This window comes from Paroedura picta, chromosome 2, assembly GCF_049243985.1.
Source record: "Paroedura picta isolate Pp20150507F chromosome 2, Ppicta_v3.0, whole genome shotgun sequence".
Taxonomy (NCBI): domain Eukaryota; kingdom Metazoa; phylum Chordata; class Lepidosauria; order Squamata; family Gekkonidae; genus Paroedura; species Paroedura picta.
The window spans coordinates 95,543,562-95,569,663 of NC_135370.1; the positions used below are offsets into that span (position 1 = coordinate 95,543,562).

Sequence of the window (26,102 nt, forward strand, 5' to 3'; positions counted from 1 at the left end):
GATTTGTGCTCCTGTACGGGAGCTGGGGCACTGAAGTTCCCAGTGCATAAACGGTTCATGTCTGGCTTGTTACCAAAAGTTCTACGTGCACCATTAGTGCAGACTGGCAAAAGATATTCCAGTGGTTATTGTACCCCCCAAAAGCCACCCTTTCTCAATCAGTAGCAGTTGTTCCTTTACCTTTTTTTTTGTACTGCAAAGAATATGCCTGTGCAAAGTACTTGAACCGCTCACCATCACTTTTTAAAAACCTAAGTAGAAAGGTTCTCTATTGTCTCTCTATAACATATTAATATTTGAAACATTATTCAAGGTGATTGTAGCTATCAAATTTTCATGTAGATTGGACTGAACAAAAGAACTAGTATTGCATTTTTAAACAATTAGACTACTGTTGATTAAGGTTTGTCAGAATGGGCACTTTCCTCTCGTTTTCCCTATGGAGCCACTTACTGTGGTAACTATATCACCACTAGCAAAGGCAAGCTGCTTGGAGGACAGAAAGCCCTCTAAGATTTGATATTTATGTGGGCATCCTCTGGGATAAATACATTTTTCACATTTGTATTCCATTCTTCTTTCCAGGAAGTCACATTAGTAGTTCAGTTTCATAACATTCTGTGAGGCAGCTTAGGCTGAGAGATAGTGACCTAGGGCTAGGGCTACCTAGACCTAGGGCTACCCAGCAGGTATTTTTAAACTTAAAAAAATATTACAGCTAACTTTATAGCTGCTATTATCTTGGATGAATTATTTTTAATATATTGATTAGCTTTCTTCAAACTGAGAGGTAAGATGTAAACAGCTTAAACAAATAAACAAACAATAGTGTTTTGACTGTTCATTTTCCACCTTCAAGCTTAGCTCTCCAACTTCCATAAAGCATAGAGAGCTCATATAGCGTGGTTGAAGCTAGAAGGTGGCAACCAAGGCTATGTAAAGCTGTGCATTGAATGGGCCATGAGATGCTTCACAATACAACAGCACAGATTATGCATTCATCTTTTAAGGAAGACTGAATTATGCATTCCATTTCTATAAAACTCAACATGTTCACGGACTTATGGCTCAAAAGAGTAGTAGGCACAATATATGTCAATTCATAAAATTTCATTGACAATAACCAAGAACTTACCTGAACACAGAACAGAATCAATTTTACCACCATGTCATCAGTTTGCAACTAGGCAACTACTCTGAGCGGGTAGGACTGTCGGGAGGTTGCCTAATGATGCCTCTGCAGCTCTAGCAGAGCAAGTCCTGACAATCCCTTCAAGTAACTGTCTCACTATGGGGAAAGAACTAGCAATGTGAGTTAACAGTCAGCTAGATTTAGTATTTTATGACAAAAAGGACCTATTGTGTCACTGTCAAGGAAATCAGAAAGCTGGCCGGACTTTCTAAGGGAATCTCTGTCCGTTTCATATCAAGACAGAGAGACGATCAGGTCTAGTATCTGGAACAGGGATTTGCTGAAAATAACCTGAGCCATATACTTCACGAAAAATTCTGTAGAATAAACTGAGTAGTCCATGTTAAATGCTTTGGAATGTCAGTAGAATATTCTACAAAACTCATGGTAGTCATTCTGTCTCAAGCTTAAAAATGATTATTAAATTCTTCATCTATGGTACACCATTATGGTTTCATATGGAATAATGTTTCAACTAGACATTGGCCAAAATCTCTATTACCAGCTCCTACTTGGAAATCAGATTATTTATCAGAACATATAAAACCTGGGAAGGAGGAGGCAGGGGTGCTCCAATCTCTGCTATGCAACCAGTAGCTTTATTGAGGCACTGAAGGTTTCTATATACGCACAATGCATTCAGGATGACTTTCAGCAAGATTGTGCAAAATAATATAAAAACCTTTGTATGAAATATTATGTAACTATTTGAATCTGAATGCTACAGAAATAATTAGCCCAATAATAATAAGAGTTGGTTCTTATCTGCTGCTTTTCTCTACCCGGAGTCTCAAAGCGGCTTACATTCGCCTTCCCTTTCCCCTCCCCACAACAGACACCCTGTGAGGTAGGTGGGGCTGAGAGAGTGCTGATATCACTGCTAGGTCAGAACAGCCTTATCAGTGCTGTGGCGAGCCCAAGGTCACCCAGCTGGTTGCATGTGGGGGGGGGGGCACAGAATTAAACCCGGCTCGCCAGATTAGAAGTCTGCACTCCTAACCACTACACAAAGCTGGCCTTACTATGGTTAAAAAATGTGTCAGGTGTGTGTTTCTAAGCATACTGTTATGAAATAAAAGAATTATTTTCCAAAAGAAAATTTTAAAATAAATGTTGACCTTTCCTTTAGCAACACAACCCATCTCTTTAAAAATTAAGATTTACTTGTAAGTTAAAGTTATTCAGGTTATTTTTATTTAAATCAATACACAAAAAATTAGCAGCAAGAAGAATGCCTGAGTAATGCTCACTGTTCTTAAAAATAAGTTGTTTAAGAAATCTACAGTGACATAAACGCATCTGGAACAAGTCTCATTGACCTTGGTACATGAGTTATAAAGCCTACAGCAAGCTGAAAAGCAAGAGCCTACCCTAGGATTTCTTACAAGTGCAAAATACACAGTGTTATAAAAAATAACCCACAGCCACTACATATTGTGGCTTCTTATTTCCCACCCCCGCCCCCACTTCACAAATCTTTGTGACAATATTAAACAACCTCAGGTAAAACACAGAAAGTGCACTCGGAGAAGTGAACTATTCATGTCAATGATGCTTGTAACTCCACAGTAAATTTTATAAAAGAAATTTTTAGACAGTTCTGTGCTCAGAAAGCAATACTCAGTGGATGCCCTCATACAGGTTAGGAATTCACACTGCATTAGAACATTTATCAGCACTACCATGAAGCTAGAGCTCTTTTGATAGTTTTGGATCTCAGAACAACAAAATAGGCTTAACCGTTCAAGACACACTTGGTCCTTTGGATACAGTTGCCACATTTTGGCACTACCAATAGGTACTTCGTAAGAATGCCATTTGGAGTAGATGGATCTTCCCTAGGATTTCTTTTTGGTTTTGCGTAGGCCACTAGTGGTTGATGTTTTCGATGTATTTCTGATTAATGATCCTTGACTCGAAGAAAGAGAAGCCTTTTCTACATCCATTTTCTTTTCTTGACTTTCCTGACTCTGTTTTGAATTCACCCCAGGAGACACTGACCCAGATCCACTAATCTGTGACTTTAAAAAAAAATCACTATATATTAACATTATATATTAACAAAGGGGAAGACTACGACAAGGGTAAGCAATATGGTATTCACTAGGACCATAGCAACATAAGCTTGGCAGAATGGAATTTCTTAGTACAAACTTCAGCATCAAGAGCAGCCTCTTGAAATGGATGCTTCCCTCTCGTGACTAGTGGACAGCACTCATGTTGAATGTGTAAGCATATGCACTTGTCTAACAGTTATCCTCTGTGAAGTCAAGAGTCTCCTTAGTATAAATCTAATCCTAAAAATCCTTCAGAGTACTTCAGTTAAGGCTAGTTGTACAAGCTGGTTCAGAAATGAGCCGTCCACTGCATGCAAGTGCCTTCTCAGCACGTAGGGCACCACTGGGCCCACAGCTAGGCTTGTCTTACCTCTAGCTGCTGTATGTGTGAGCGAGATTCTTCATAGATGCTTTATATGGACATTGGAAATAGCTCAATTCCCATTAGGGCAATACAGATCTGGTAACTTCCAGTTACCAGTTGCATATTTTCAGGTATTAGCTATACAGAAGCTTGTGATTCACCCGCAGTACTTTCTAACATGACCCAGATAGAGCAGGTAGGTCTCTCTGAAATCATAGAGTTGGAAGGGGCCATACAGGCCATCTAGTCCAACCCCCTGCTCAATGCAGGATCAGCCCAAAGCATCCTAAAGCATCCTAAAGTATGTAACCAACCTTTGCTTGAAGACTGCCAGCAATGGGACTACCTATGAATACAGTTACAGCTATATAACTTTGTCTTTATGGTGAAAGGCCATCACAGTTAAAATATTCAACAAGCATCTTTTCAAAGAATTTTTTGTATAAAAATTAACTATATCACCAATGTCATTATTTTCACTATGACAGTTTTGTACTAAACTTCTGCACTACTATGGGAAATGGGGCATTCCCAAATGACTTTCTGAATCATATGTATACATATAAGATTCAGCCTGAATGTGAGTCCAGTGGCAACCACAGAAGTTTCTACAGTGCCCTTGTAAAGGCACTGCTGTCTTAACTGATGGTTAATTAAGAAGTGTAGATTAGAGACCTATTTGGTAACACACTTTGTGTGGGCTGCTTTTGTAAAGCACCTGAAAACTTCTATTGATTCAGAATGCAGTGACCAGAGTCTTTACCAAACCCTGTCGTGGAAACTATATAACCACAGTTCAATAGCTTCTAAACTGATGACTTTTAAAGTGTTAAATGGATTAGGACTAGGAGGTATGGAAGACCTTTTCCTCTCATGAGTTCTGAACTGTTATCTTAGGGCTTCTCTGCATGCCATAAATTTAGTGTCATCGGAAGACGCTATATTCTGGCTGCTCCACATGACGTCGCCAACCTCCTGCATCTGGCCACCCACTACATTTGCCATTTTAAAGCACGAGCTGGTGAATCCCAAAAAGTGGATTCACCAACCTAAAAAGCGCTATCCCTCAGCAAGTCACCTGACTACAAACAGCGGGAAGGAGGTTTGAAGGGGGCAATGTGCTTTAGCCCCACTTTCCTCCCTCCATTACCTGCCAAACAAGGCTGGCAGACTAACCCCCCACTTCCCATCATTGCAAAAAGCATAATTTTCTTACGCATTCCTACCTCTGTGCAGCCTTCCCAGCCTGCCTCCAGCTGCCCACCACCTCTTCTCAAGAGATGGAAAGGCCAGTGGAGGCGGGAGTACCAGGCCCTCAGCCCCTTCCCTCCAGTGAGCCCAAGCTACAAGGCTTAAGCAGCTCAGGCGATGCTGCAACGGCAGCTTGGGCTTGCGGGAGGGGGGGAGGTCTGCCACCTTTGCAATGCCGTCCGCTGGTTTCCATTTTGGCCACTGTTCGGAAATGACCTTAGATCTTCAACTGGGGTCCTCTTCTGTGTTACCATACTGTCAGAGCTGACAGAGCTGAGGATTTGGATTTGAAAATCCAAATTTGAAAATCCCATGTAATGAACCAGAGTAAATATAATAAAGCCTATGCATAACTTCAGGTTTTATGATTTTCTTGAAGACTCTTCTTATATTCATAATAAAAACCAAGACTGTTTGCTTGGAGAAACTTTGGTTTTAACAGAAAAAAAAATTGCAGACGTTTCGATCAACCGAGCTTCCTCAGTATAATTGTTCTTCACTACGGTTAAAAACTTGTGTCTAAAATAACTTCCACTGTGACTGCAGATCCTGAGTGTCCCAAATGAATGTGCTCCCATGTGATTAAAGTAGTGACTATTATTTATTAGTTTATATATAATAGAGCCCTTCTTGTGCCGACAATACCAGGTATTGAATGTGTTGGTCTCGGATGGAGATCAACCGAGAGCATGGCTAGTGTAACACGCAGCCAGTGCACAGCCAGATGCCATGCCAGCCCTGCTGGAGGCAGTGGCGGCCTGGAGGCTACAGTTCCCCAGATTATTAGTTCTGGGAGACTTTAACATCCATGCTGAGATGCTGTCCTCCAGAACTGGGCAGGACCTAGTGTCAACCATGGCAACATTAGGGCTCTTGCAGTTTGTTGTTGGCCCCACCCATCAAGCAGGCCACACCTTGGATCTTATTTTTGGCGCAGATCTGGATGGTTGACACAGTCGACCATAAGCTATTAGCTCGCCACCTCATCGACGCCGGAATACGAGGGACAGCCCTCCAATAGCTGATCTCCTTCATTCAGGTTCATGGACAGAGGGTTGCAATAGGAAAGAAAACATCAAACCACCGACTACTCACTTGTGGAGTACCACAAGGGGCGGTCCTCTCCCCTATCCTGTTAAACATTTTCATGCGCTCTCTTTCACAACTGGTACGGAAGTTTGGGTTGGGTTGTCATCAGTACGCAGATGACACCCAACTCTTCCTCCTGATGGATGGCCATCCTGAACCCCCCCCCCCCAGAAGCATTAGCCAGCTGCCTGGAAGCAGTGACAGGATGGCTCAAGCAGAGTCGCCTGAAGCTCAATCCTTCAAAGACAGAGGTCCTGTGGCTGGGTAAGAAGGGCCAATGCGAAGAAGCGCGCCTGCCCACCCTGTATGGCATAGAGCTTACTACGGCTCACTCTGCCAGGAACCTGGGTGTGATCCTGGATGCTTCCCTCACAATGGAAGCCCAGGTCATGAAGGTAGCACGGCTGGCATTCTACCATCTCCGCTATGCCAAGCTACTAGCGCCCTACCTGGCCCTGGAACACCTATCAACAGTGATCCATGAGACAGTCACCTCCAGACTGGATTTCTGCTATTTGCTCTATGCAGGCCTGCCCTTAGCCTTGACCCGGAAACTGCAACTGGTCCAAAACACAGCAGCCAGGCTTCTCACAGCGACACTGTGGAGATCCCACATCCGGCCCATCCTTCATCAATTGCAATGGTTGCCAGTTGAATTCCAGATCAGGTTAAAGGTTCTAGTAATTCAAGGTGAAACGCAGTCAGGGCCCAGTGTACTTGAGGGACCGCCACCCTGCCTATGCCCCCAAAAGAACTCTATGCTCCACCGCCACCAACCAGCTAATGATCCCTGGCCCTAAATAAGTCCTCCTGGCCTTGACCAGGGCCAGAGCCTTCTCTGTTCTGGCCCCCATCTGTGGGGCCCTGATGGAGCTAAAACAGTTCCGCAGGGCCTGCAAAAGGGCGCTCTTCTACGAGGCATTTGGCTGAGGCCAGGCACAACCAATCAACATCTGCATATATTATTATATTGACTGATCCATTACACAGGATTTTCTTTTCTCACACCTACTGGCATCTTTGTTTCCAGAAAGCATTTGAGAATTAGTAAATTATGTAACGTTTTGTCTTTTGGTTGTGCTGTTTTTCAGACATTGCTATTTTGTCCTCTGATTTTATCAATTTACAAAATTTGTATCTCACCTTTCTGCCCTTAGAAGGGACACCAATGTGACTGCTGACTTAAAAGATATATGATCAAATCACATTTTAAACCATTTAAATTAACGCTCTTCCTAAACACACATAATAATTAAGACAATAAAAAAGCCAAATTAAAATATCTACAAACTAAAAAATTCCTTATAAAAGAGGGGTTGAGGAGGAAATGCCAAAGAAAACAACAAAAAATAATTTGCTGGTGAAACACAGCAACAGAAGAGGAATCAATGTGGGGACAGAGATCCAGAGCTTTGGTGTCATGGCTGAGAAGGCCCTTTTTGGATTCAGAGGTTTGGGGCACACAAAGCAGGGCATCCAAAGACCATGGTGGTCAGACAGGTTCCTCTTCCTTGATCTAATATTGCTACTATTATTTCCACTTTATTCATACTGAGTTAACCACCTGGCATTATCTAACAGAAACGTGAGATATTGTATTTAATATAAAGTGGTTGTTTTTAAAAAAAAATGCTTACACTGGAACATGACTTGAGAGAGGAACTTTTCTTCTTAAGTGTCCCATTTGGTAAAGCATTGGTGTGACTTTTTTTCTTCTTAACCTGAAGAAAGAACAAAAGTTAACCTGGAGAGTTCAAGCATAAAGAATATGTTCTCTGTGACAAAATCAATCTGACTGCCCTTACTCAGATCTTGGCCTAGACAGTACTGGTCTATTTTATTTTCTTAGGAAATGTATATAGTGCCTTTTCAGGGTCCTGCTTGAGGCAGAATACAAATATTACTACAAAAATCACATAATTTAACAATACAGAAATACAAGAAGTCACTAAAATGACATAAAACCACTACTGAGCACCCTAAAAATATCTATTGAATAGGCCCTATATTTAGTTTTTGAATTTGAATTTTTTTTCATTGTACAAATATCAGGTTAATTGTTACCTGTTTTGTGGGTGTGGAGGATTTGCTGCTTCCACTTTCTGTCTCTGTTTCTGCCCCAGCCTCTGAGTTGCCATTGATACTAACAGGACTCTCTTGGCCTTCACGGCTTTCTTCTTGTCGAGCGCTGCCTGATGCACCATTCAGGTCATCTGCAATCAAGCATACTTCTCCAGTTTCAGCACCGCAGCTGCTATTCCACTTTTTCATCAGTTCAAGAACATTACAGGGTCTCTGGATGTCAGTTTCACCCTAAACAGTAATATTCATTTTATTTTTGAGTAATAGTATGTTGCTAATAGTATGTTGGTCCAATTACAAATCAGAAAACAAAACAAAAGAAGGCAGGCAGTCTAAAGAAAATCTATTAGGGAGAAAATCTATTGGGATTTATTATTTACTTAAACTTTAGGTAAATTGCATCCGATAAGAATAAATACAATGGACCACATGTTGACGTTCTCATATTTCTTTTCACAACTCACGAATATGTGAGCTCATTCTAACATCTGCACATCTGTTTCCCTCAGGGTGTGTGTGTGTGTGTGGGGGGGGTGAATAGGCAAGAAATACCTTCACTTACTGCCACTGCCATCGCCACACACTAACTGTTTGCCTATTCTGTGGTGGCACTGGATAATACATGTGCCATGCAGGCAGGCAGCAGGAGGGCTTGTGAACACGGGAAATGCATGTGCTGGGAAAAGGCCATGAGAGAGAGGTTGGCAGTAGTCGTGGTGGCAGCAGATGAGGGGGCGGAGTTTTCAATAGCCAGCCCCTCTGCCAAGTAATATGGAACTGATCTTGGGTACAAGTAGTATCACCATGCAATGGATTTTCATTATGCATTATAGTGAGGGGCAGTATATAAACGGAATGAATGAATGAATAAATAAATGACCTGACCATCCATGCTCTTATCATACCGAGATTAGACTGGGCCTTTGCAACACATTCCATGTCATGCTGCTGTCAGAAACGACTATTAGTATAATTGTGGCATCCACATGTTGACAGGGAACATACCTTGCCAATATTAAAAGAGCTATAGGCCCTGGATACCTATTTGTTTCTGAGCACAATTCAAAACGCTGTTTATCACCTTCATGCCAAAATTGTTCAACCTATTTAAAGGGACTCTTGCTCCTATATGAACTTGCTCACCAATTAGGATACTGGGCCGGCTCTTTACCCCCCCCCCCCCGAAGTTTGGCAGAAGACTGCCAGGGACAGGGGTTCTTCTGTTATGGCACCTCATCTTTAAAAAGTTTTCATACACCAGGCAACCAGTTACCCTACTTATAGGTGCAAAATGAAAGCTTTCCCATTCACTCAGTCTCTTTGTTTATTGGTTGGGGTACAATATTGGGAGTTTGGGCAGTGATTGCTTTTCATTAGTTAGGCATATTAATTTTGTTGCTGGGATAGCAGTTCAACCAGGATCTGGAAGATCTGGACAATCCAACACTTTCAGACTAACCTACCACATGGAGTGAGGATTTTGTTCTGGACCAGTCACTCCTAAAGCCTTTGGCTAAGAGTAATTCTGTATAAATACCATCCTGTTCAGCCAGTTGTCAGATAATAAATACAGAAGGCAATGTGCAAGGGAGTTGCCATGAAGAATCAATTCTGTGGGCCTTTTCGCACAGGGATCTTTGTTGCAAATTGTTTGCGGAATGAAAAATCACCATTTAAAATAGTGGAATTCGTCGTTATGCATACCTGCCTTTGTAGTGGAATCAGTTGCGTTTTTTAGCGTTTCCCACAGGCTTCCGGTCTCGGCAGAAATCGCTAGAAAGGAAGCGCTATTGCCAAGCTCGTCCCGCCCCTGGCCGTCAAGCAGCCAATGGGCAGCCGTTAGCATGCTCCCAAACAGCCCCTTTCCCTTTAAGGAAGGTTTTTAAAAAAAAAAAAAAACGACCCATAGCAACAAATCTAGGTAGATTCGTTGCTACGGAGAGACCCATCCAGCTGCCTAATGTGAGCTGTCGTTTGATTGTATGATCGTTTGCACGCTGCCTCGAGTGATAAAAAAAAAATCCCCCCCCCTCTCACGGGCACGATTTTCGGCTGAATTTATTTGTAAAAAATAAAGGGACTTTATTTCAGCAAACGGGCTTTTCAGTGGTTTGTGCTTAGTGACTAAAGGTGAAGGACTGAAGCCAGGGAAGCCTCTAAACAGAAAGAGGCTCGCCGGTGCGTTTATCCCCGCTCGCTCGGAGAAAAAAAAATGGCGATCGCTTCGCCGGAAGTTTGGAGGAGAGAGCCAGGGGGAGGGACTTTGAAGAACCAGCAACAATGGTAACGCACAGGTCTTTAGCGCTACTGTTGCAGATTGGTTGCAGGAGTGTATCGCTATCCGGAGGGTGAATCCACTTTTCTGGATTCCCCTGAAAGAGCCACAACGAAGCGCTTTTTGCTGATTGGTTTCAGGATTGTTGCAGATTGTCTACGACGTCGTGGGTTATGGCAAATTAGTAGCGTTTCCAAATAGCAACCATTCTGCTACTTTGAAGCCGTGCGAAATGGCCCTGTATTTTGGGGTTTTTTAAAGACTTTAAATATATATATATGCTTCATTCTTTTAAAAAAATCCAGAAATGAGTGTTTTAAAAGTTTGAACATATATGCATAAAATAACATGCGAAGACATCCTTTCAATATGAAGATTTTCTATGTAGTATGATAATGCTTCAAATACAGGCCAGATCCACCTAAGTCACTGGGATTCAGCATAAAATGACGAGGATGAGGTCCTCTGTAGCGACAATGGCTTGCATTGTCTCAATTAAAACTCTTTAATTTCATCATTTGACTTCCTATAGCATGAGGCATCTATATGGAATTTGGGGGGAGGGGGACATTGGCATATGAAGGGCATACAAACGAAGAATTAATTTTACATAAATTAGGATAACGTATCCCAAGACCTTCTGAATTTATAGAATGATTTTCAGATGTGGACTCCAATTTTGCAGCTGCAAATTTACATCTGTAATTAACTGTAGACAAATTGATGTTGCAGACATCCAAATAGCTACCTTATTTGCAAGCACATTCAGGTAATTAAATTTCTAAGTGCACAAAATCGCACCTACAAAATAAGAGGCTGGGTTGTGGCCTCAAGGAAAAAACCCCTATGTTTTAAAGAGCTACAAATGCTTAAATAGCACATGAAATGGAAGGGTGGTTGTGTTCTGACAGTTTTTAAGAAAGTGGAACCACTTAAGTTAATTGTCTATATTGCCTCATTTGAACACCTGTTGAGTTTAATTGGCTAGCATCTGGTGCTAATTGTGGGGAAAGTGGAGGATTACTAATTGGTTGCCTTTTAGATTGTTTCATTTTCTTTTGTCTTTCCTTCAAGGCTTTTCTGTTCAGATTTTAAGGGAGTGCGTGTCACAGTGAGAATCAAGACACAAAATGAAGCAGTATGCCCTTCCATCATGTGGCACCCAGCATATGTCAGGAACACATTTTCCACTCTGTGCTCTCTAGTAGATGGTTGTTCTGAATGGCAACACTCCCACACCACAGCACCCAGAGCAGAATAAAGGTTGTTGGAGAAACTCTATAGAAAATAAGGTCTGGAGAAGTTGCAGTGGCAAAAGAAATTATTATTATTATACTATATTTCTATACTTCTTTCTGATTAAAACTCTCATAGTGGTTTCTAACACTTAAAAATCATCTTTTGCCATATGTATGAAGAAAGTCATTAATATCAAGAGGAAATATCTGCAAAACGGGTTTGCAACTTGTGTTGGAACACTCCCCACTAGAGAAGAGTATTTATTCAAGAGAGCACAGGTTTGTGCTCAGTGTAAGGGAAGAACAAAAGGAAACAACAATGAAGTAACTGAGGATGAAAGTGGATTACTCAATTAGAAATAGCAAAAAATACCTGTTAAGCAATAGTATGTTCCATGAACTCCAAACCTTTTTGTACATTAACTCCTGTTTAACAGCAGCAGATATCCCAGCATTCCAAGGACAAACCCCTACAATCATTTGGTAATAATCTTGTATTGTATTCAAAAACATCTAGAAATCAAGAACTAGTACCACCAATCTTGGCATATGTCTACTAGCTGATTTTATGCATAAGGTTGGTTTTTGGTAAATAGCACCAACTGACCAAACAAAGAAATGGACAGTACAATCCTAAGCATTAACTTCAGTGGATTTAGAGTTGGAGGGAGCCTGGATGGGGTGGATGCTGCATCACTCTAAGACCTTTCCCACAGTCACAAAAATGCCACTCTACCCTTACTACAGTCCCACGTAATAAGCCTCAACCTTACAAAATGGCCTTTGTTCTTTATCCCAGGAGCAGCTATAAATGGAAACTTTTGCCACAAATATTTGGCTGCATTTAAGATTTTAGCATAGGGTCCTCTTTCTTTTGAAACATATCGTTAGCCAACAACTCCCTGCAACTGCAACTAGCTGCAGTTAAAAGACTGAGAACAAATACCAGAAACACAAATAATCAAAGGTACACATAAAATCACATGCATTTCCATTCTTCTGTCATTGATTATTTATTTGCAATGCGGTGTGCCAGATTCTTTAAAAATGTCATCTCTAATTGTGTAGAATTATGGTATCTGCCACATCTTTTCAGAACAAGTCATTATAGTCTCCTGATGGGAGAGTTCAGTTCCATATGCATTAAAAGTCTTGTGTGCCATTTGTCACCAAGGAGGTTTTTTAAAAAACACAGAAGAAGCCTCTACATGATAAAGCACTTTCCACACTATGCATCTGGACACTGTGAAATCATTAAGGCTGCCAAGATAAAAGTCTGAAGCCCAAACTACTACCCAGACATTCAGTGGGGTTTAGTACCATAATTTACACTACAGAGCATGGTTCTCAGCACATCTGAAAATCAGGCTTCCAAAGAATGCCTTAATAAACAATGGAGATAATTTATATACAGACGTACTTACTACTGAAGACCAAATACAATCTATTTGTACTTCCTAACAAAATCAAACACGTTTCTTACTAAAGAGGCTCCCAGAGTCATTTAGTATAGCAGGCTGTCAATTCAACTGTACATCAACTGCAAGCATCTACTTTTTGCTTTTACAGCTCTCTGCTTCAGTCGAACCAACTCTTAAAACAATAAATTCTGATACTTGGGCACAATCCTTTAAGTCAGGGATACGGCCAGGAGCAAAACCTTATCTATGTGGTCATCTTTTGAAAAAATAGTTGAAGTAAAAGAACATTATGTTTGTTTGTTTTTACTTACAACCGTGCAAAAAGCAAAGGACATAAACAAATACACCACTATCAGGGCATTTTTTCTAACTAGTTTGTAACCCTAAATCAGCAACGACATTTGTCCTTTTTTCATTATAACTCTGCTTAGCATAACGTTTATAATGTACTGAACCTCTGGACAAGCAGTTATACTGCATCTGAATCTCACAGGTAAGCATTCATTTTATACATGGTAAAAATGATTTTATGAAATGTAAAGGAAACTTACTGTTATCCATTGGTTATCAAGCAGTTCATTAGCGGTGATTCTGTGGGCAGGATCTACTTTCAGAAGCAGCTGCAACACGTGTTTGGCTATAGAGAGAGACATTATTTCTGTTAGTCACAACAAATACATTTTTCCAGTTGTCTCATAGTGTATCAGTCCACGAGAGAATATTTTACATCTAATACTAATATGTCATCAGCTTTGCAAACTTTTTTTTCATATAAATTTTGCATTTAAAAGAAAACATTCCTTAATGGTAGAAGAAAGGTTTTAAAACACATTTGCTGTGTTTCTGACTGGTACTGTTGTCCTTTGTTTTGTCATACATTTTCTACTTACCAGCCTCACTGACTGATTTCCAGACTGAATGTTCATAGTGAAGGTCTCCTTTCTTTATAATTTCAAAAAGTTTTTCTTCTGAGCTTGCTAGAAAAGGTGGTTCACCACACAACCTATTGTGAAGCAGAAAAGCCATTTTATATTCTACTTCGACTGTCTTACCTCTCCTTTAGGTTTCTGCATTCTACCTTTTTTCATTTTAGCATTATATTTTCACTATCCATTTTTCTGCATCCTCCAGAGTAACGATCCCCAACCTGTGGGCCGTGGACCACATGTGGTCCATCGACTAATTAGAGGTGGGCCCCGAAGGACGCCTTCTCCCCCCCCCCCCGGCCCTTTACAACACACTTCGGGTGTCATTGTCTCCCATCACTCCCAGATGGGACTATCTTGTTGCAGAGAAACAAGCTCAGGGTTCCCATTGATTTGTCATTGTCATGAGTTAAAATTTCCATGAAAATAAAATGTTCCTTATGTTCATTGTTGTGGCATGTCTGTATCTTATTTTGAAGGGGTGTTTAAACATTACTATAGCGATCAGAGAGCGTTAGGGCAGTGGTTGAGAGTAGAAGAGTAAACTACCCCCCCCCCCACCGGGCCTCAGTAAAATTGTCAAGCGTTGAGTGGTCCCCGGTGATAAAAAGGTTGGGGACCACTGCTCCAGAGGATGGTATTTGGGTTACAAAGTCCTTAGTTCCTCAGTTGAGGGACATAGGGCCAGGCAGCGAGTTGGTCCAGAAGGTCTCTGGAGCTCTCCCCATGGCCAGGAGGCTCGGGTGGATAATGTGGCCACCATGGAGCATGTTCCCCAGGGAGGGCCAATAAGATGTACATCACATTGTCGGCAGGACGATAAACATTTTATATATACACTAGCAGCAAAGCCCATTTATGAAAAATGGGCTTTATAATAAGAGAAGGTGCAAGGAGAATGGCAGGGAGAACCTGCCCCTGCTTACCTTGCCTAGTCATCCTAAATAGCTGGGTTGTGGTAGAGTGGCATCTGGGGGAGTGCAGGCCTCCCAGGTGTAAAAGCGCCAGTGGAAGGTCATCCCAGGGCAAGGGGCTGCGAAGAGGCCCCTGCTGCCGGGCACAACAGAGGAGAGCAGGCCCTTGGGCCGGGAAGGCCTGCTGCCACAGCAGCGCCACAGCAGAAGCCCCCCCCCGAGGCAAGGGGCCACGGAGAGGCCCTACTCCGGCAGTCGCACTGGCAGAAAGTGGCCCCTTGGCCCGGCGAGGCCTCTTGGCATGTCTCTGATGCCGAGGAAGGCCCCCCCCCAAGCCAAAGGGGCCAGGCACACCAGCAGAGAGCGGCCTCAGCAGAGAGCAGAGAGCGGCCCCGGGGAGGCCTTCCGGCACATGCGTGACGTGGGGGAGGGGCCTCCTGGGGCAAGGGGCTGTGGACAGCCCCCACCGCTGGGTGGCCAGGCGCACCAGCAGAGAGAGGCCCCTTGGCCTTGGGAGGCATTTCAGCACATGTGCAACATGGCCAAAGGGCCTCCCGGGCCAAGGGACCATGGAGTGGGCCCTGCCACCGGGCGCATTGACGGAGAGTGGCAGCTTGGGCTGAGAAGGCAAGACCCAGGTAAGTGGAGGGGGGAGAGGGCAGATCGCGGGGGTGGATGGCCATGCTGAGATAGAAGGCTGGTTGGGGGAGGCACGCCGGCTGCAGCGGGGACTTGGCGCAGGGGCGGTAAGCGGCGGGAGGTCTCACGGGATGGTACGTTGTCTGTGTGGTGTCCGGGTGATACAGCAGCCACTGGGGAAGGGCCTGGCAGAGCAGGAGCGGCGGCTGCAGCCAATGGCTGCAGGGGCCTTCCCAATCCGTAAGCACCCAGCTTTGCTGGTTGCATCCGGATTGGCCCGCTCAGCTGGCTGATGGAGACAGGCACTCCGGGGACCGGGCCAATCCGGACTGGGCGCGTTTGGATAGGACTGCCTACATGGCTCTTTAACAAATATAAGAGCCACTAATGGTTAAGATAAAAGATCAGGAATCATGAGCTGTGACTACAATCATAACAATTCACTGTCCTCTTTTTTACAAGGCCTATGAATTGTTCTGACTGCAGAAACAGCTTGGAATTTTTAATGATCCATCAAGTTCTTTAGTTATTCCAGTCTAATTTATAATACAGTCAACTGTGCTATACTGTATAAGTATAATTTCTGCAGTGGCTATTTAAATCCTGTAAACTACAGTCATATAAGTAGTACTGCTGCATTATTAAAAAGTATGCAGTTCACAATGTATGAACAAAAAAATTAAAAGACAAGCAATAAAACTGGGCAGGCTACATTATGTTATACAATATAACAGAATGGATGGGTTATGAAAATGGGTGAATGAGGAGGGTGACTACTCAGAGCTCACCATCAGTACTTTTTTCCTCCATCCCTTATCAAATCGACTTTTGGGAAAAGGCTTATTCTAATGGTACACATTCTTCATTTCTTCCCTCATTTGCACTTTGTCAGAGCAAAAATGGGATATGGTTGGTGCTTGCTAACCTAAGCTCTAAACCTCACACAGTTTAGAGGAAGTATAATATCTTCCCTGTTGAGTTTGGTCCCAGGTTGCATTCTGAGCCTAGAACAGCATGGGGGAGGAAGCAGACTGCATTTCACCAGGCTGCAAACATATTTTCTCTCCTTCCTCAGCATCCCTCAGCCAAGAGCAACACTCTAAACTAATTGCAGCAAAAGGGGAAAAAAATGTCTCCACATCATTTGTCCCAAATTATTTTGACATTTTGTTTTCTTTACTGAAAGGCCTAAATTCAAGTAGTATTATTAACTAGAAATTGATAGATACAAAAGCCAAATTGGGGGTGAGTGGAGAGGACAAACACAAAACCTGATTTTTGAAATTTTTACTTGCAACTTTTGATATTTTTTATTTAATTGAAATGTTTGCTACATCATATACTAAACCAAAATAAAGTAGTGAAATATTGGAATAGCAAGCAGAACATCATCTGTAAATACACTCAATTCTGGAAGCAGATTAAAGTTGTCCAAGTAGAATTATTAATAAAGCCTGTACTTTTGCATTGACATCCACAGCAAACAATTACTATTGTTGTCAAATATTCAGTACGCAAAATAGAACATATTTTCATAATCCATATTTTTCTTCAAGGAAAAGCGCCTCCAAGGGAACTTATCAGGAGTATTCTTTATCACACTGTCTAGACCAGGGGTAGTCAAACTGCAGCCCTCCAGATGTCCATGGACTACAATTCCCATGAGCCCCTGCCAGCAAACGCTGACAGGCTCGTGGGAATTGTAGTCCATGGACATCTGGAGGGCCGCAGTTTGACTACCGCTGGTCTAGACACACACAATCTAAAATTGTGATGCTGAGAACACTTGAAAGTGTCTATAAGGATACCTGAGAGTAAGCCCCAATGGATAAAATAGGACTTCCTTCTTAATAGACCTTCTAAATAAACACTGAATAATTTTACTTTATTCAGACCTGAGCCAAGCAATGACTTTTGATTTAAAAATAACTAATGAAAACTATTTTTCTTCAGAAGGAAATTTACATTGCATATAAATATATAAAAGCTACATACAGCATATACATAATGACACCAATGCTCCAAACATCACATTGCTGGCTGTAGTCATGTGCACTGATAACTTCTGGAGCTGCCAACCAAGCAGAAAAAAATAGTATTAATAATACAGATATTTTCTTTTAAATGCTTAAAAATGAAGCATGTGCTGATGAGATTTACTTTAGTCCTCCCAAAGGAAAAAGGACAGCAGCAGATACGGAGATGAATAATGTACAGCCCTTAACATTTCATGTGTCCTCACTTTGATCACTTAGGGATAATAACATTGTGCATTTAGCTAATTGTGGTTTCCCTACCTGTAAACTGTGAAAACATTGCTTACAAAATACTGATTGCAAAATACTTATACTTCATGACACTACCAAATGAAAACATTTCCTTCTGAAAAAAGTACACTGTAATGAAAAAGGCTGTGGACTAGCTTTAAAGACAGGCCATCTAAGACAAATCCTAAAAAGTACAACATTAACTTACAAATGAGGTAAAATATATAAACTAATTATCAACATTATTGTCACACAATATATAACTGGAAAATCTTCAAGCAGTGGCTGGGCATATATCATGGATGCTTTAGGCTGATCCTGCGTAGAGCAAGGAGTTGGACTAGATGGCTTATATGGCCCCTTCCAACTCTATGATTCTATAATTTTGGACTAGAAAATCTTGATAACTGCAAAATGCATTATTATTTGATTTCATCCTGCCTTTTGTTCCTGTTCAAGGTAGCACACATGATTTTCTCCATACCAGTTTTTGTATTCAGAACAACCCTGTGACATAGATCAGTCAGAGAAAGTGTAATGGCTTCTAAACATAATCCTAAACTTGGATACAAAACTGAGTGTTGGTCTCACCAATCTAGGAACAAATTCAAATATGTTCATTAAAGTGTTTTTTCATGTCATTCTCCTATTGTTAGTGCTTCCATGCAGAACAGGATGAGCATGGAGACCAGACAGAGATGCCAGCTTCCAGGTGGGACCTGGGGATTCCCTGGAATTACAACTCATCTCCAGACTACAGGGATCAATTCTGCTGGAGAAAATGGATGCTTTGGAGGGTGGACTGTATGGCATTCTATCCCACTGAGGTTCCTGTCTGCCCCAGGTTCCACCCCCAAATCTCCAAGAGTTTCTCAATCTGGATCTGGCAACCCTTCCCCCTCACCCTCCACCAGTGGCCAGACTAGCAATTCTAAAACAGATGGATTCCAAAAACCCATATGTGAAGCTCCACTGGGTTGCAGAATCCTGTCTCCTGAGGCTGGGCCATCATCGTTATGCAGGACAGAGGACAGGGTATGCCTTTTTGTTGTCTATGCTTTGTAATTCTGTATTTTCCAGAGCCAGGTGATAGCTGGTCACTGTTTGTCCTATCTAGATGAAAATGGCATCCGAATTGTTGTCTTTAACACTGATAATCAGTCTTTGTCTCACCTGCTGGATGGGGATATGTTTGGGGGAACAGAATGATGAGGGGGATGGTCCCATGATCAACATGGTGTGGATAGGGAGAGATATGGTGGTTGGAAAAGAACAGGATAGGCAAGGGAAATGGACAGCAGACATTTGTGACACTGCCTCTTCTGGTTCTTTTTCCAGCCATGGTAATGCTGGTGACCATATCAATATAGAACGTCAGTTCTAAATGTACCAGTAACAGGTTCTCGATGTATGTTTGCAGTACAAACCATGCAGAAAGACTGTTTTAAAATTGCATTTTAACCTACCGGTGCTTTATAATACATCTGTGACTTCTAAAACCAGTGGTCTAATCATATTACATTAGCTTTCAGCTTCATAGATCATCTCTACTTTTTCTAGTAGCCATTGCAAATATAGCCATGTATATATAAACATACTTCTTAGTTATTCAATGAAATGTATATGTCGATGAAATCATCTGGAAATGCTATTCTTGTTAGCAGATCAGATTACAAGAACTAGAAACAGCGTGATTGAAAACACAGATAATGGACAATATCTTTTATTAAAATCAGAGTCCAATAGCACCTTTAAGACCTACAAAGATTTATTCAGGGTATGAGCTTTCGAGTGCAAGCACTCTTTGTCAGACTCTTTGTTAGTTGTGCTACTTCAGACCAACACGACTACCCATTTGAAAATATCTTTTATTGTTAGTGTGCCACAAATGCAATCAATCTGATCATAGGAGATTTTAGTATAACTCCCTTCAAGGACCACAGCAGGCAAAGTTTAAAACCAGAGTGCTGTAAATGTTCTGTGCAATTTACATCTTGTCAGATCATAGAAGCAGCTGCCTATCCCATGTCTTGACTTGGAAAAAAACACAAGCATAGAGAAAATAAAGATTCTTGAAGAACTGATGATACTAAGCCACATCTTCAATTCCAGTTTTAATTAACAGTTTAATAGTTTGGGGATTGATTCTACTAAAACAATGGCCATCATCCCAGGTTATGTTTTGTTTTATTTAGGAGTTTAGTACTATGCCTCTTTAATCAGATGGCAGTCCCATTATAATAAATGTAACTCTGATTCAAGTGTGCATAGAGTTCTACCATTACTGTGCAGTCCTATACAGAGTAACTCTACTCTAAGCCCATTGGACTGGAGTAACCTTAGATAGGATTGCAATGTCAATGTACCAACATTTATGGAAGGAAAGAATGCCTTTCTAATACACTTAAACCATTTATGAATTCTATCAATAACTGACACCAATGTCTGCCGTCAATGAGAAGAACAAGACATGTTAACTCAAAATAGTTTTGTACAAGAGTAATTTTGGCCATGTTACCATGGACCCAACATTTTCTCCAATAGACTTGCATTATTTTGGCCTTCTTATTTTTATGGAGGGTTCACCAGACAGACCCCTCTTTATCAAATAAATGCAGGAAGACCTACATTCCTCACAATTTATTTTAATTGGGATTATGTGACTGTTAGTAATATGTAATGTAATTTTGAATTCTACTTTCTGGTCCCAGGACAAGATAGCTGCCAGCTTAGCTTCTACTTGTAAGAAAGTTTCACACTGGTATGGAGACAGATGGGGCCGGGCAGTAAATAGTAGGGTGTGAGCCATGGATCACTGGCTTTGACAGTTTTATTTCTGATATGTCCCTGTGAACTACAAATGGGTTCCAGGGGATTGATTGGCTGGTTTGGCAGAGAGTAATCATATGGCTGTGTTTGGATGCTGTGACACAGTTTACTAATGTAACAAGATTAACTTTTGCTTATATATTCCTACTGTTATGATGGTCAGTTCTTAGTCTGACGAAGAGCGCTTGCACTCGAAAGCTCACGCCCTGAATAAATCTTTGTTGGTCTTAAGGGTGCTACTGGACTCTGATTTTACAAGTGTCTTGTAGTTTATAGTCCACTGACGAAGAGATTATGAACAGACTTCTGGAAAAAGGATCCTAGACATCTGAAAGAGTTAACCAGCTCAATATTTTGGTCACCCATATGACAGGTTTGTTTTTTTAAAATAATTTGTATCCAATTGTTCTCTTGTATGTCCCATCTATGCTTAATATTATTTATTATTTATTTGATTTCTATATCATCCCTCCCCACAAGCAGAGCAGTTTACAGTAATAACAGCACATTTAAAGCCAGTACCCCTCCCACTAAATAACCTCTCCTCTGCTGGGATATAGAACAACATTTGCATATCATCCGGCCCAAAGGAGATTAAATTGGCCTCAACCAGGGCCAGAGGATTTTTGGCCCTGGCCCTGTCCTGGTAAGAATGCTCTACTGAATAAGATCAGCATCCTGAGGCACCTAATATGGTTCTACAGGATTTGCAATCTGGAGTTGTTCCACCAGGCCTATGGTTGAGGTCTGAAATAACATCTAAAATCCACTGGTTTCCCTATCAGAATCTGTCAAATTAGACTCCAACTAAAGGGTTTGCATGACCTCTTTCTTCTTTTCCCATATAACAGAGGAAACTGGGCATGTAGTTTTTAATTTTTGTTTTAATAAATGTTTAAAAACTTATTTAATTGAACTTAAATTTCTATTTTTGTATTATATTTTATTTTGTAGTAATCTGCCCTGAGTTTCTAGACAGAGGGTGGAGAATAAATGCACATATAAAATAAATATAAATATATTGGAATTTATTTATGTATTATTTATTTATATTTCTATACCGTCCTTCCCTGAGCTTTATGATGTAAAACATGGTGGAAACGACAATACAATTCTGTGACAGAACAAAAAACATGCAGTTTTGAGAATACCCCTTGAAGTCATAAAAGGAGTAGTCAAATTCACCTTTCAAGCCAACCCTCACCCTCATATTTACTAAACAGAACAAACAACAATCTACATCAAATAATTTAAACTATAAATCTGATTAAATTAAAGACTCAAGAAAACTGCAGAAATTGTATATGGGTGGGGCTTTTTGGGGGGGAGGACTCCAGAAATATATTAGGAAACCTCCCAACACTGATTGGGATACTTTTATTTTCTCTATGGTTCTTCTGCCAGCAGTACATTAGACTTAACCCAGTTTTTCTGCTTAACAGAAGCATATAGGTGATTTGAGATGGGGCAGAGTGATTTGAGATGGGGCAGAGTGAACTCAAAGGAATTAACTTTCTTGACATACAAAATAAATTATTCAGCTGCTGATTGAAGTTTTAAGAAGGCCTACATTGGTAAAGTTATTTCAAAACTGTTTATTACAGCATTTATTTAAAATCCTGAAACAATGAGTCATAGTTACTTTCCAAGACTAGTAGACTGTATGTGAGCCTAAATAAATGAGCATTACCATGTCATTCATGGTGAGCTATAAAACTAAACATTTTTTGAGCAATGAGACTCAATAGGAATACATCACATGAAGTGCTTGACTTACCCATGTAGATAGGAGTCCCACAGGTAGACTGGAACATACTTTCACTTCCACCCACCTTTTGTACCGCTAAACCAAAATCAGTCACCTGCAAAAACAGAACTCAGCTGTCTGGAAAATTCCCTACTCATATGTAGTTGCAGCACTTAAGAGTTCACTGTTCATAGCAAAACCACTTTTGTGAGAGCTAACAGAACTTGACTAGATTTCTCAAATGATCACATATAACAAGTTCTGCACCTTAAGCAGACAACACCCTATACCAAACCTCCCATACATATTCATAGTCTAGTTTTAAACAACTTTAATCCTTACTTTGCAAATTGCACCAACACTTCAGCATACATTATGGTAGAAAGCTTTTTATGATGTTTGAGCTAAGCATACACTGCTTTACATCCTGCAATACAGTCTGAAGCAAAGCCATTAAATAAAAACGACAGCTATTTTTATTATGTTGTATTAGGCTTATTATGTGGCCATTAGTTAACAAGCCAACTGGGAAGTACTAGATTCTAGCTGGAAAGTACTGAGCATTAGAGGTAGTAGAAGAGTTGTTTCTTATATGCTGCTTTTCTCTACCCAAAAGAGTCTCAAAGCAGCTTACAGTCATTTTCCCTTTCCTCTACCCACCACAGACACTCTGTGAGGCAGGTGAGGCTGAGAGAGCCCTGATATTACTGCTCGGTCAAAACAGCTCTATCAGTGCGGTAGCAAGCCAAGGTCACCCAGCTGGGGAGTGCAGGCTCTAACCTGGCTTGCCAGATTAGAAGTCCGCACTCCTAACCACTGTGGCTAGGTATTCTGGGGCCAAGTAGGGCGCTAGTAGCTTGGCATGGCGTAGGTGGTAAAAGGCCTGTCACACTACTCTCATAATCTGTGCCTCCATGGAGAGGGAGGCATCAAAGATCACACCCAGGTTTCTGGTGGAGTGAACTACCAACAGTGGCAACCTGTCCAGGTTGGGTAGGCGTGCTTCTTCGCTTGGTCCCTTCCTACCCAGCCACAGGTCCACCATCTTTAAAGGGTCGAGCTTCAGATGATTCTATTTGAGGCACATCATCACTGCTTCCAGGCATCTGGCTTAGGATTCTGGGGAAGAATCGGGGCAGTCGTACATTAAGAGGAAGAGCTGGGTGTCATCTGCTTATTGTTGGCAACCTAGCCCAAACCTCCGTACCAGCTGAGCAAGAGGGCGCATGAAGGTGTTAAATGAGATAGGAAAAAGGACTGCTCCCTATGGGACTCCACATGTGAGCTGATGATGGCTAGATACCCTCTCTCCTATTGCTACTCTCTGTCCGTGACCCCGGAGGAAGGAGATCAGCCATTTGGGGGCTGTCCCCCATATACCGGCATCGGCAAGGAGGTGAGCTTAAAGCTCATGATCAACTGTGTCCAATTCTGCAAAAAGACCTTATAGTACAAGCAGCACTGACCCGCCTTGGTGGCGGAGGTCATCCATCAGGGTGACTAGTACTGTCTATACCCCATGGCCAGACCAGAAATCTGACTGAAATGGGTCAAGGGCTGACTTTTCCTCCAGGAATTCTGATATTTAGTCCACAGCAGCGCTTTCAACCAACTACCCCAGAAACGCTAAGTGTGAAATAGGGCGGTAGTTGTCAGGCTCCTGTGATTACAGAGATTATTTTCTCAGCAACCGGCGCACCACTGCCTCTTTTAATCCTTCTGGGAATTATCTTGTTGAGAGGGAGAGGTTGATTATTTCTCAGTGGGGGGCCCCTATTCTGATGTCCATTGTTTTTAGGAGCCATAATGGGCATGGAACTAGTGGGCAAGTGGTTGGCCTCACTGTTGTTAGCATCCTGTCCACTCCAGCTAATATAGTCATCTGAAGTAACTCAATGCTCTCCAGAGACAGCCAAGGGGCCTCTAGTTGATTTTCTGTGTCCAAGGTTGGAGGGAGGTTGCGGAAGAGAGTCGGGATTTTGTCTGTGAAATCACTTACAAATGCCTCACAGCTAATATCTAATTGGCTATTGTTCTGTTGCCCTTCATCTAGGGTGGTGAGGGATCGAACTATCCTAAATAACTGTGCTGGGCATAAGTGTGCAGACACGATGGAAGTTGAGTAAAAGTTGTGTTTCACTGATTTCACTGCCATCTCATAGGCTTTCATCTGCACTCTATAAGCTGTTCTCAATTCTTCATTGCAAGTCTTCCTCCAAACTCATTCTAGTCTTCTCAGTTCCCATTTCTTCTTGCAGAGCTCCTTGGTATATCAGGGGCCCCATTTGAGACGGGGGCAGAGAGGGCATCTGGGAGCTATTTCATCAATGGCAGCGGCATTCTGTCATACCAGTCACTGACCAGACCATTTAGAGAAGTGCCAGAAGGCATTGGGTCCTGCAGAGCATTCAGGAATCCAGTTGGATCCATAAGTCTCTGAGGGTGAGGAAAAATATACTTGGCACCCAACTGTGGGGGGGGGGGGGTGGCAGCCTTCGCCGAGCCTTCAGGCATAGTGGTCTGACCATGACACGGCAGTAGCCACTACCAGATCTACATTCAGCCCTGCACTGAAAATGAGGTCCAAAGTATGACCTGCTTGGTGGGCAGGGCCAACAACAAATTGTGAAAGTCCTTGTGTCACCATGGCTGACACTAGGTTCAGCCCATATCTGCAGGGCAGCAGCTCTGCATGGACATTGAAGTTCCCCAGGGTTAATAATCTAGGGAACTATAATGTCCAGGCTGCTGCCACCTCCAGCAGGGCTGGCAGGGCATTTGGTGGAGCATTGGGCATGTGGTAAACCAGCCAAATGGCCACACTCAGTTGTACCCCACCCATGACTGACACATTCAATTCCTGGAATTGATGGTGCAGGGAGTGACCTGGAGGAGAAATCCTTACATAGGATTGCCACACACACCCCGGCCACAGATTCAACAATATGTTTCTGTGTGCATTTTCAAGCAAGTGCATACTGAGGAGCAATCAAAAAGCAAGAAAAGGTTGGTGGCAGTATGCACATTACAGAAAACTCACACAGTAACTCCTAGAAAAATCGTAAGAAAGATGATGCAATATATAATTGATCAACTGTGAAAGGCCCATTATTTCCATACAAATAAATGAATATAAGCATTTGGTGTATTAAATGTGTTTAGTTAGTAAATACTTATAATATCCCAAATCTACAAAACAGAATATAACTGATATGTTAAAATCAGGAATACAGAGATAGGTTTTTCAAAATTACTAAAGCTTTTAAATTAAACTGGCAGTATGAATAATTCAAAATCATTACGTTCCTCTTGGCTTACAGCTGTTAAAGGCTTGAAACTATATCCAGCAGTAAAAGTACAATAAGCTCTATTAAAAAAAATGTAATGACCTATACTACTCTTCACTCAACAAGAAGTGTCACCAATGGCACTTAACTCCTGCATTATTGTCAGTTGTTCCTGCCTCAGACCTTTTCTTTTTGGTATGATTGCACCACTTAGTGCCTCAGTTCAAAAGCTAATAGGCATTTACTAGGAGATGGTTTTGATACCTGAGTCTAACCCAAGCTCCACCCCCAAAGTACTGCGGGAAGTGCTGCAGTTTCTGGACTTACCTTTATATTCAATTTCATTTCATTCTCTTCATCAACATCACTGCTTTTAACTAAAATGTTTTCCAATTTCAGATCTCTGTGAACAATATCTGTCAAGATGGAGAACAAAAAGTAAAGTGTTATTTATCAATTGCATTGAAAATATTCTGACAGAAATGTTTTAAATTCTTTTGACTGAGTAATTTTATGAACTACAC

General features: G+C 41.6%; 1 protein-coding gene across 16 annotated transcripts in view; it reads right to left on the reverse strand.

The window, feature by feature from the left end:
- Positions 1–2,363: 2,363 nt before the first annotated feature.
- Positions 2,364–26,102, reverse strand: part of STK33 (serine/threonine kinase 33) — a 72,887-nt gene continuing 49,148 nt past the window's right edge. For all 16 annotated transcript variants that reach the window (XM_077321726.1, XM_077321724.1, XM_077321731.1 and 13 more), the window contains 8 exons: positions 25,906–25,994; positions 22,322–22,406; positions 17,444–17,519; positions 13,860–13,972; positions 13,521–13,606; positions 8,018–8,266; positions 7,591–7,674; positions 2,364–3,213 (listed from right to left, as the gene is read on the reverse strand). In XM_077321726.1, coding sequence (XP_077177841.1) covers positions 3,031–3,213; positions 7,591–7,674; positions 8,018–8,266; positions 13,521–13,606; positions 13,860–13,972; positions 17,444–17,519; positions 22,322–22,406; positions 25,906–25,994 — 965 coding nt within the window. In that variant the 3' untranslated portion in view covers positions 2,364–3,030. The remainder of the gene's footprint in view (positions 3,214–7,590; positions 7,675–8,017; positions 8,267–13,520; positions 13,607–13,859; positions 13,973–17,443; positions 17,520–22,321; positions 22,407–25,905; positions 25,995–26,102) is intronic.